The sequence below is a fragment of the Macrobrachium nipponense genome, chromosome 43 (genome assembly GCF_015104395.2).
Source record: "Macrobrachium nipponense isolate FS-2020 chromosome 43, ASM1510439v2, whole genome shotgun sequence".
Classification (NCBI taxonomy): Eukaryota; Metazoa; Arthropoda; class Malacostraca; order Decapoda; family Palaemonidae; genus Macrobrachium; species Macrobrachium nipponense.
In genome coordinates this window covers 29402321-29414897 of record NC_061104.1, presented here as the reverse complement: position 1 = coordinate 29414897, position 12577 = coordinate 29402321, and the positions used below count along the sequence as shown (strand labels likewise).

The window sequence follows — 12577 nt, the reverse complement described above, 5'->3', positions numbered from 1 at the left end:
ATTAAATCCAATCATTTATTTCATTCCCTTTATTGCTCATGAAATCAAATTTCTTCAAAGGTCAATGTAAAAAGATTTGCTGATTTCTTTAGACTGATTATTCGAACTTGCTACGAATTCACACATTCTTGAAAAGAGAGGTTTATCAGTCAAACCAGATGTTATTCAGAGTTTAAAAAGAAAATTAGTTTAAAAAGAAAGCTAGTTTAGATTCTGTACTTGGGTGTTACAGTTGCTGAACATTTAAAGAAACGTTTGTATGCCTTTAGTGCTTTGGAATTTATTTACTTGTTCCTAGCTACTAATGGTGGGTATGTAATTCTTAATTATGTTTAAGCGTTTACACGCGTAAGAAAAGTCTTAGTTTTTGTAAATATAATTTCATGCATAACTGTTAAGAGTGAGCATAATTACCTTTCCAGCGCTCCCACCAACAGCAAGATCTTTCTTTCCAAGTTTAATCAATTAAAATTTTTTATGCTTTTAAAGTCATACACTAGATATTTGCTTTTGTTTAATTTCTGTGAATTATACAGATGTGCTGAATCTTGATGCAAGGTAATTCCTCTTGTCTGAAGATGGGTTGATATTCTAAAAGCCACACTCCTCCATGTAAACGTCTATCTGAGTCGTCTTCATCTGGAAGAAAGTCAGAAGATATAATATCACACTTTAGTTAGGGTGTTTAATGCCACTTGTGATCATGCAATTCGACCTGCCAATTTTTGCAAGGGGCTTGCACCTTCATCCCTGGTAGCATCGCTTAGAAATTTCCAGTAGAACTCAGGAGTGTGGTTTGAGCGGTGATTTGTCTTACAATAAGGCACGAGTATATACCCACTTAATACCATTGCATTCGAATATCTGTGAATGTATTCATCACAAAATAAGCAAAGTGAAAGTTCGGAGAGAGGTGTTTAAAGCATTTAAAATACATACAATTAAGAAATCGTCCAGCATGGCATTAACGTATTCCTTGATCAAATTGTAAGTGCGGTCTTGAGCGTCGATGTAGGGATCCAGTTTCGCAACCCCACAGTAGACATCGCACACTGCGCTGCTGCTCTTGCTTGGACATCTCTGCCAAGAGTGGAGCAAATGGTTGTCAATTATTCAGTAAAGTAAATAGATGAGTAGTACCCTACATATTCTTACTTTTGAAAGCTGGAGGTGTATGTTACGCATTCATTGTTAAGACTTCACATTCTCTTGATAATGAAATCTACGCTATGACAGAGTTGAAATATCCCAGAAGAGTAATGTGTACTTGCAAGGATCAATAAATATCCTAGGAACTAACAGAATGAGGGACTTTGTATCAATTCAGATCAATTTTGAAAAATCATTGTCCTTCATTTTTCTCAAAAGAGCAAAGGGACAGACCCAGTTTTACTTTTCATTTACGACCAAAAGTTATCTACTTCGCGAAACTCCTACAGATGGAAGAATCAGAGCTCACTTAAAGGAAAGATAAACAGTGATAGGACTTTCACATTACATTTGACACAAAATTAAATTGACTCTCATTTTTAAGTATTTTAGTAGTCTGTAAACGAAAACTATCGAGATGCTTTGACTGTCCGTCCGCACTTTATCTGTCCGCCCTCAGATATTAAAAAGTAGTGCGGCTACAGGGTTGCAAATTGGTATGTAGATCATCCACCCTCCAGTCATCAAACATACTAAATTGCATCCCTCTAGCCTCTGTAGCTTTACTTTGTTGAAGGTTAAAATTAGCCATAATCGTACTTCTGGTACCGTTGTAGGAACCAACAACACAGGCTACCACCGGACCGTGGCTGTGTTTATGGGCCGCAGCTCAGAGGTTCATGGGCCGTGGCTGAAAGTTTCATACAGCGTTTTACACTACAAAAAAAACTCGATTGCGCTGAAGAAACTTCGACGCATTTTTCCTTGTTTCCTTTCTTATTTTTTGGCCTAGCACCACTCCCTTGTTCACTTGCCTTCGTGGCATTTGCCTTTATTTATATATTTATCACATTCCAAATTTTCGTGATTCAGTTATGTATATATGATAGCCTTGTGGTTTAAAGCATTTCACTGTACGTCCTGAATTCTTGGTTCCGTGGTTCGCGCCCATGAGCCGACGAATTTCTTATCAACAAAAAAACTCCCCTTCGGTTAACATATATGAAATATATTAATTCCGAGGTAGAAGGAATTAGATATTAAAGAACATTTGCAGATTTGTATATAAATCATAATAATATATATATATAAGTATATAATATATATAATATATTATATATATATATATATAAGATATATATATATACATATACAGTATATATATATATATATATATATATATATATATATATGCATATATATATATATATATATATATATATATATATATATATATATATGTTTGTGTGTGTGTGTAACATTCCAACTACTTACATGTTAGATTTGATATATATGAAAAAGAAAAATTTTCTTACCGGATTAGATTTACGATAACACGTGTTACTCCACTTTCCGGGAAAAGTACCGTGATACCTGGAATTCGAAGGAAAGCTTTAGGATAAGATGACCTTAGCTGATCTTGAAGTTTCAGGAAGCCGTTAAAGGTAAAAGAAAGATAAATCTGAAGCTCAATACTAGTATAGTACAAAGAAGATGGAAAAAATGTCTCTCAGGAACAAAATGAATATTTGAAATTTCCAGAGTCGATCGGGAAAACTCACCCATCAAATATTGTGCATTCCGCCTCGTATCTCCACTGGTGGAAAGCTGGGTTGACGTAAGTCGTCTTGCAATTCACTCCCAGCTGTGGGGAGAGAGGAGGTTGAGGATTACCTCTTCGAGGTCCTCATTTTTTACATGATATGGAGATGTACTATTCATTGATCACTCGTGTTTGTTTATTTCTTTTTCTTTCACTCCTTTCTCTCGTTCCCTGTAACTCACAACAGTAGACTCACAACCAAGTACATAATTTTCTCGCCTGGATTGAACTCAGATTTATTGTTTGCTATCCGAGAGTAGTTCTGTTGCACTTCTAGGACCAGAGAGAGAGAGAGAGAGAGAGAGAGAGAGAGAGAGAGAGAATTTCATACAGTTGCACCAAAGCATTCATAAGTATGGCTTCTTTGGAAGAGCATAAAGTAACGGGGGAATGACTGTTTAGTGTAAAACTGTTGATTAGGTTGTACCTGTCTTGTTTATTAATGAATGAAGTGAATATGATAGTGACCTGTTTGGTGTAAAATTAGGAAACATTAACTAAATGAGAGTAAGTAACGCAATAGCAATAATGCACGGGTGTTACTGGAGTTATTTGTTGAAAAATAAATTTTGGTTTTGTATCAAGCAAATCCGAGAGTGACATGTTAGAAGGAAAACTAGGTCTGAGATCATCATACCTGCGCCTTGTAATCGGTGTTCCACTTTTCAAGCGCTGGCAACAAGAATTCAGATACCTCGTCGATCTCTGTCTTGTAAGCCATGTTCCACTTGTAGACTATGCTGCACACGGTGTCTCCAGACGGTGCCTTAATGAATTCCAAGAGATGAGCGAAAGAGATACACGAACAGCAAATCATTTTCATGGAAATGGTGTTCGAACTGATGAAAATCGGTGACTCGAAGGTCATATTTCTTTAGGGACCGAATTATACGCAAATGTCAGCAGATATCATTAAAGGCAGAAAATAACAGAACAGGACTGTTTGGCGCCGCCCTTTTGTGGCGCAGATCATTTGGCTCCACCGTTTTGGCGATAGACAGTTTTGGCACTCGCTATTTTGACGATGAGCTCTTTTGATGACAATTCAGAATGAAAACAAAAAAGTCGAAAGTTGATAGTCAAAATTTTAACGACCATCCGTAGATCAGAGTCTCGTTTTGTAATAATTTTATCATTTAGTCATGGAAAACTAGCGCCTCAGTGCAATGGCGTGGTTGGTATGGTCTTGGCCTGCCACCTCGTTGGCCGCGAGTTCGATTCTCGGGCATTCCATTGAGGTGTGAGAGATGTGTATTTCTGATGATAGAAGTTTATTCTCGACGTGGTTCGGAAGTCACGTAAAGCCGTTGGTCCCGTTGCTGAATAACCACTGGTTCCATGCAACGTAAAAACACCATACAAACAAACATACAACGAAAAACTGAAATACAAAACGAAAAGCTATGATGGTCCAACTTGTTGTCTCTTACGCTTGGAAAACTGCAATACAATTTTCATTCAAATGTTTTCTACACCTCATACCAGAAATAGCGGAAAACATTCTAAGCAAGAGAGACAAGACAAAATTTGCACAAGACGGTTTTATAATATGTGTTTGGTAGATGTATCTAAAATGATCCTTCTGTAAAGTTTTGGAGATGTGAATTAAAGGGCGAGTGTAAAGTTCCCATTCACACTAAAAACCACGAGGCAGCAAAAGAAGTGAACGGACATTCTCATGGTGCTTCATCAGTAAGTGTGGAAGTTGCTAAAATCAAAACAGTGTAAAACGTCTAGCTGAGGAAACGTATGAAGTGCCGTCATCAGTCACAAATGTTTGCATTGAAAACAGTTCCCACGTTGCTCTGGCAGCACTGCCGACTTCAGATGCCATGAAAAATGTTGTACCAATCAAAATAAATCAATTATATTGTGCTCCTCCAAATCCTGTTAGTTCAGGAGAGTTAGTAATCCCTGACGAGTAAAAATTTTATGTGGCGAACTGTGGTCAACCTGAAGGCTTTTCAATTGGCGATAGAGGTCAAGAAGATGAGAGATTTTTTATTTTTGGCAGAAACACCTGGGTAAGTATTTTCCGTGAATCTGATGTGCGGTATATGGATGAAACATCTAAGTTGTCTCCTCCGTTATTTTCTCAGGTTTACTTTATTATTTTTCCTATATTGCATGATTTATTACCTAATAAGCGTCAAGCAGTTTTTTCTGCACGGGAAGTATGTTTTCCTAGAGTGAAACTGAAAAGCTGTTTGTTTCATTTTGCACATAATATTCATAAGGATCTGAGATACCTTGGGCCCCGACATTCATATAATAATGATCGATTTTTTGTCGGAATACTTACCTGATGAACTTCAGCCATTAATGCATCGGGTCGAAGATGATTATGTTGGGACACCACCGAGACGAGGCAGTGGGCGACGCCTACCACTTTTCCCCACAGAAATGTGGAAAACGAACAGTCGAACTACATCTGGTGAAGACCGAACAAACAATCACGCTGAAGCTACATACAGAAAAAGATTTGCAGAACTAGGAATGAACCATCCTGTTATATGGAGATTCGTCGATAATATAAAGAGAATTGAAAAGGGTCGTGATGCGTATTATGAATAACTGATTGCTGGAAATGCTCCAAATCGAAAACGTTTGAAATACATTAGGGCTGATGAACGCATTTTAAATATAGTACAACAGTTTAATTCGCGGGAATCACTAGAATAGTTGCGTGGTTTGGCAAACAACTATAAAATGCATTAAACTGTTTGAAAAATCGTATTTTCTTTTTTTTTATTTCTTTATTTTGGTATTGTATTGTATTATTGCATTTCTAAAAATAAATCGAATTAGTTATACTCATTATGTTTCACCTTTTTTAAGAAATAAATAAATGATAAATAAATAGATGAAAAAATGTATAAAAAATATATGGCTAAGGAAAGAAATAAAGAAGCAAAATAAATAAGTAAATAAACTGATGTATGAGAAAATAATTGCAAAGCGACAGTCTAATCTATCAACTTTCGACTTTTGGCTTTTATTCTGAATTGGGGGCAATAGAACTCATTGCCCAAATAGCGAGCGCCAAACTGTCTATCGTCAAAACGGTGGCGCCAAATGATCTGCGCCAAAAAAAGCGGAGCCAAAACGTGCTGGACTCAGAAAATGATGCAGAAATAAACGGTCAGCAATTCAGAACTTTGTGTAGTGGGCGTAATGCTTGAAACACTCGCCACAGAGGTTGCTGAAAGCTACGACGTGCATTCAGAGAAAATATTGAGTTATAAGGTATTTTTAAATGAAAGTACAGAATATTGGTTTTATAACACGTACAAAATATTTTTTGGTTTTTTCTATTATGAAATGAGCACTGGTGGTCTGTCATTGAAAACTCTTCTAAGAGAGAATTTCTACTCTCATGCCGGCCACAGGTCCTCCAGATAATAGAGGAAGTGTGAGAGTTGGACTTAAAACCTGTATTGCAAATGACAGCGTGTCATAATGAGGCCTGAGAGCCAACTTAATGAGTGTTTAAATGCGATCATAACGAAAAATTAATAAATAAATAAAATAAAAACATATTCTTACTCTGCCGTTAATCGTGTAGTCCTTGATGTATCTGAAAGCTGTCGCCTGCCAGAGCATAAGACGAGTTGTGACCATGTCCGCGTACTGCAGCACGATGTTTTGAGGGTGGTTGATTCCAGCGTACATAGACCTGTTAAACGTTGAATGTCACTGAAGTTTGTTCATCCTTATTCACGTTCGACTTTACTGATCTCAGATTACAAACACCAATTAAACGTTTTATATCACCAAAATTGGGCCCTTATTATTGAAGCAGGTATGGCCTGGTTCCATCAATTCTACAGAGACCTGGTATGTGTTTTGGCCCTGGAATTGGTTCTTCATTATTTAGTGAAAAATATATTTACATCTTAGCAATGACAGCTTGACTGACATTGATGGATCGGCTAAACTTAACATAGTGATGGAATATCTGAACATTAAAGAATATTTACATGATGGTTTCGCGTTCGTTGTCCATAGCAATGTTGAGATCGAGAGCTGAGAAATCGCCTACGGTGCTATTGTTGTCGAGGTACAACTCGAGGTTTTCGGACATGCGTTTGACAGCATCCTGAGTTTGACGCAAGATCACTTGGTCGATGGTCTCTTCAACCAAGGCGCTGGCAGTTTCTGTTGTGAACGGGAGTGGCGCTAACAATTTATTTTGTGAATAGCAAGTGGGACTTGCAGCTATTTTTATAAAAGAAAAAAACTGACACTAGTACTATTTGTTATGAATGAAAAGGTGCACTGGCTGCTTTTAGGAATAAAAAGTTTCACTGACAATTGTTATGCAAAAAAAGAGTAAGTGACTGTCTTGTGATAAAGAAAGGTGGTATTGGTAGTTTCTGTAATAACTGAGAAGTGGCAAATAACAATTTTTATGAGTTAAAGGTGGCACTGGCAATTTCTAGTACAAATAAAAATGGCGCCAACAGTTTCTGATATTAAGAAAAACTGGCATTGGAAAATGATAGTATGACGGAAAAGTGGCTCTTACAACTCCTGTTATAAATGAGAAGTAGTGGTCAGTTCTTGTTATGAATCTAAAGCACACTACAAGCTATTGTTAAGAGTGAAAAGTGGCGCTGGCATAATTTTACGAAAAATGTGATACTTACAATATTGCTATGAGTGAAAATTGGCTCTCCTAGTTTCTCTTCCGAATGGAAAATAGTACTGGATGAAAAGTGGTATTAGAAAAGAAATTTTTTGTGTCTCGTTATACTAAGTTTTAGTGTATAGTATGAATTTCGCATTTTCACAGTTTTATCTTAGAGACCAAGATGAGCAGAGCTGAGGGAGAGACGCCAAGATGAGTAGAACTGCGTAAAGCGCGCTCGGAGTCTCGGACGAAGCGGACATGCAAATAAAGGAGGACAGAGCATTCCGAAGTCTGAGTGAATGGTGTCAACGCCGGTCAAACGTGTTTCTATGTAAATTTAGAGTTGGCTCCTCACAAAAAGTTGTTTCTGTTTTACAAGTTACTCTCCGACGGGGCTGATCATTTTTCTCCTAAGTTTTGGGAGGAACGCAAGAGAATGTTGAGAGGGTAATGAGGTTCGCACCTCCCTGAAGCTCGAATCGAAATCCTTTCATAATTTCAAACGATCCACTAATAAGAGGAAGAAGCTCCGAGTTGGACGTTGGTAGATCTAAGCGTAGATTTCATTCTTACTGGACTATCGTTGTTACACACAAAATTAAATATGTGTTCTTGTAGTGTACGCAAATCAAGCTTCAAAATCCTTAAAAGGTAGAGCGAAAGTCATAAACGTGAAGGTTAAATGGTTTACTCGGGGTTTCTTGTCGTTCACTTCCTAACAGGTAATTTTCTGCCAACCTCTATATTCCCAGACTCATGTTACCAACATTTTTAGAGAGAGAGAAATCCTTTTGGGACCGAATTGTTTTGTGGTTGTGTGTGTGTATATGTGGTGGGGCGGGGTTTATCCACCGTGGTTTTGGTTTATCCCTGCCCTTCTAAGTCTCAGCGATATTATTATCATTATTATTATTATTACTATTATTATTATTATTATTATTATTATTTTATTATTTACTTCATCAGGCCACATTTGTCGCTAACATCGGAGTTTCTTGCATTGCCAGTTCCGAAGACTATGGATTTAAATTGTCAAGTAAATTGGAAGGTGCGAAAAAATGTGTTTACTGTGTAAACAGTAATGAAGAACTGATTTTTTATTTTGTACCCGTGTTCCGCGTCATTGTCAAGATTAGTTCCTAAATGGGTCACATCGTAAGAATAATCACATCAAAATTGGGCTCGTCTCCTTCAGACAGAACTTGACGCCTTACCCGAGAGCTCCTCCCAGTAGTTTTCGTTCGTTTCGGTCTTATATTTGGTCTTGAAGAAGCTGGCAATGAATTCGACGCCTTTGAAAACATGGCCGACAACTCCCAGACCTTTGGCTATTTTGCGTCCTAAGCTGGTCAGGGTATCTGCAACGGCGATTGAAATAGGTAATGGACAAAAATTCGGTCAATAAGAGGATAACTTATGTGATAAAAAGACTTAATTGATAGATAATATTCAGGACTTTCCTGAACTGAGGACAGAAATTGGTTTTACCAATAAAAACATATCCTGTAAGAAATAGTATATATCGGTTTGCGTATTATGTTGATTATCGGTAACATAAATATCTTATTGGAAAGTTGAATGACTCAAAGGAAAAAGGAAACATTCTTGTACCTAAAGTGAAATTCATTTCGAAATTTGAATAAGAAATCACACATTAGTTTATTTATCAATTTTGAACTTTTTTTTTCTTTAAGATAAGACCATCAAATTAAAGTTAATTTCTGACCTTGACTTAAAAAGCGTGTTTGAACAGTTCTTCAATTTAGTTTTAGAGTTTTCTTTCAAGTTGAAAATTAGCTTCTGCTCTGTTTCCTCAACTGAGTTTTAGTCTTTGCAACAACATGCAGAGCTAACTTAATTATGCAAATTACCTGAGGATAAATCCTAAACAGTCATGTATACATTGGAGGCAAAATCAAGTTCAATCAGCTGCACTTAATTACTTGTAAATAACAACTTAATCAAATAATCGGGGTCAAATTTACTCACAGAGTCTCGTCAAATTGAATTTCTGATGCCTTCATTTTCAGACTCGTTTGAAAGACGTCCTCAGATACTTATTCCTTATCTGTTTTAGTCGCAATTTAATATTATTTCAGCTGTTTTTAGACTTATGAGACTAGCTTCAGAACCCTTGTGAAGGCTGTTTCAGACCTACCCTCTAGATTTAATCCAGACTTGTGAGACTTACTTCAGACCTTCCTTTTTAGACTTATCAGTCTTGCCTCAGACTCTATTTAGAACGACTTCTGCCGTATAGTAGTTGATGAGACTCACAATTCAGACTCATATCAGACTTTTTCAGACTGAGCCTTGCGTTGTCCGACTTACCTTTCAGGCTTCTTGTGGGATATTCCTCTAGGCCTGCATGAAGGTCAGTCTCTCCTCCGGGCTTCGACGGTGAGCCCGAGTGGGCGTTCGTGAAGGCGCAGTCCCGAGTCAGAACGGTTTCCTCTTCCTCGACAATCACAGGAGCGCGAGCCGATACTAGCGAGGGCTGATTGGCAATGATGGCACAGAGGGCCACGCCAATCGCTAGCAAACTGAAGATTAGTTTCATTCTGGATGGGAGAGAGTGTTTGCGGTAGATTTCGCCAGTTTTTTTCAGCTTTTTTTTTTTAGATTATTTGATGTTTTTTAGTGTTTTTAAAAGAACAAATAGATTATAGATAGTGGTAGACGAATAAAGGATACACACTCACACACGTACATTCACAAATATACATATTTGTAAGAATTGCAAGATAGAAGAATCTTCCCAAAGATTTTTTTCTTCGGAATACATTTTACATGTATATTATGCATGTACACGCACACACACATACACATGTGTGCGTGTGTATCATGTTTTATATACTATCTATAATAAATATATGATACTGAATAAAGACATCGTATACCTGACTTTCTTCACCAGCTCTTCTGAAGCTGTCGACAGCTCATGACTAATATATAGTCCTCCATCCAACTGCATGGAAGAAAATAAGAATAATGCTCATGGAAACCAACAGCTGGACAGATATTGCAAAACATTGCAATCTCTGTATTCTCGTGTGAATCTTTTCTGCAAACCAGATGACCTGAAGGTTTCTGCATTTCGTGGAAACCAAAGTTTTATTTTGCTTACATTTTAATTTATGCTTTCAGCTGTTTTCTTCTTCTTTTTTTCCTTTTTTTTTTTTGCTGCTCCTTAATGTTTTCAGATATTGGTATATTTTGAGTAATGTTTAATTATAACAGAAATGGAAATGATAAATGCTTCCATATAACAATATTACATGTGTATCTGTATATTTATTTTATGTGTGTAATAATGATAGTCTACAGGGAACGAACCCCATATTGAGACCCTCGTTCGTTCAGCCTAGGAGCAACCTCTTACCACCAGCCTGTAGAAACTTTGAAACATTCCTCGGGTCGGGACTTATTGTCGTCTCGATCCTCCCATATGTTCACATCTTCTTGTGTAACTCACAGTCCCTGGATAGTGAACTCTACGTTTAACTATCGTGAGATCATCTTCAACAAGAAAATACAGAACAACATAATGTACTTAATATATACATATGTGTGTTTCTGTCTGTCTGTCTGCAGTGCAATGGCAATATATTATGAAAAAAGTACTAAGTTTTACGCAGACATTCTAATCTCGAGTGCCTGGTTAATCAGCATTTTACGTATGTTCCCATGAAAAATAATGATAATACTAGTGGACTCCTTAATTTGGAAAAAAATTAATGCACTGTAAATGAAATTAAAAATACAGTACACAGAGACTCTCTCTCTCTCTCTCTCTCTCTCTCCACACCTTATAACCGTAACTGGCTGCTTTAAGGCATAAGTAAGCGTCCATCGCCCTACCAGGGATACTTCCAGAATTGTACATCTACAAGCGTAAATGTAGGTCTTGAGAATAATAAGCAAGGGACAGATCACTGCGCCGTTGCAGTATCCTAAAGACCAAAGATAATTATATTCTCCTACATCTAATCAGCACCCAGGTCAGCGCTCTATCAAGCCATGACCGCCGGCAGGCAGTGGCTGCTGGTGGTTCTGCTCAGAGAGACGGCAAGGCTGTGTCGCCAGTAAAATGTCACGCCTAAGTTGGGCTTCATGCTTCAACTCAGGACCACTACACTACAAAGCCTCCAAATGAAGGTATCGGGCAGTAATATATTTGCAGATTATGTTTTCTCATGTTTCCATGTCATGAAAACCGATGGTTATAGCAGAGTGTCAAGACACCAATTTCCAGCACTAGAGATGTTATAATCGTTATTACAGCTTGGTCCAAGTGCCAGTGACGAGAGGATGGCTCTGGGGTGGTTGAAAACAAACCTAAATAAGTTTAAGAGCTCATTACCCGTAGATTATCATTACAAACAGGAAAATAAAAGGTTGGACGTTGATTGCATTTTGTTGAATAGGTATTGTTATGGCAAATTTTCAAAACACTGAAAAAGTAAGACCCAGTCATCCGGTAAGAATATTTTCTTTTCCGTAGCATTGCCTCTACAGAGCGAGTGTGGAGGGAGAGAAAAATACCAACGAAATTTACTTCTGCAATAACTTTTTAAGAGACCATTTAGCAACGGTAATTATTTAGAGAGAGACCTCTTTGTATACCATAACTGTCACCAGTCCCTTGATATTATCTGAATGGTGACCAGTAAATAAAAGGACCATATTAAAACTTTTTACCCTTTATTGCCGGGCATTTTTCCACTTCAGTTTTTGTTTACATATGGCTGGAATTTCCATAGCCTGGAAGGAACTTTTTATCAGATTTTACTGACTTAGTCCTATCTTGGTTAGTATCTCCACGGGAAACTGGTACCTTCGGTAACCTGCTACCTGCATATGTGTCATAACGTGGAAGGCTGTCGTTCTGTTGTCATTCATCTGTCATTTGAGATGAGTTTCTCATTTTGTTGGTATTCAGATGTCATCTGAGGCCATTTTAACTTTTTATTACTTCTTGTCTTTCAAAACAAACGGACTTGTAGCAACCTCTTCGTGCATCCGTTTCTGCAAGTCCGTTTCTGCGCCCACAAAGGAGTCAGTTTCCGAACAGGATGCAAACTATCCAATCCTGAGCTATCTGGCATCCGTAACCACACTATTACCTGTCGCTACCCTTGGACATCGATGATTTTAAAATTATTGGATCAGCCAATAAGGATGATGAACTT

The 12577-nt window shown here is 37.5% G+C and overlaps 1 protein-coding gene across 1 annotated transcript; it reads right to left on the bottom strand.

Moving 5' to 3' along the window:
- Position 1: 1 nt before the first annotated feature.
- On the bottom strand, positions 2–9981 carry LOC135213623 (uncharacterized). The gene is made up of 9 exons (XM_064247654.1): positions 9717–9981; positions 8600–8743; positions 6733–6910; positions 6299–6428; positions 3390–3518; positions 2712–2794; positions 2466–2523; positions 940–1080; positions 2–639 (listed from the first exon to the last, which is right to left on the bottom strand). Exons 1-9 carry the CDS (start codon positions 9943–9945, stop codon positions 592–594), a joined length of 1140 nt encoding a protein of 379 aa, XP_064103724.1. The 5' UTR covers positions 9946–9981; the 3' UTR covers positions 2–591.
- Positions 9982–12577: the final 2596 nt, after the last annotated feature.

Coding starts and splice junctions, on each gene's coding strand:
- LOC135213623 (XM_064247654.1), bottom strand. CDS start 9,945: ATGAAACTAATCTTCAGTTTGCTAGCGATTGGCGTGGCCCTCTGTGCC. Junction 6,911..8,599: donor CTACTGGGAGGAGCTCTCGG/GTAAGGCGTCAA, acceptor CGTTCACAACAG/AAACTGCCAGCGCCTTGGTT. Junction 640..939: donor TGCTGGACGATTTCTTAATT/GTATGTATTTTA, acceptor ACTTTCTTCCAG/ATGAAGACGACTCAGATAGA.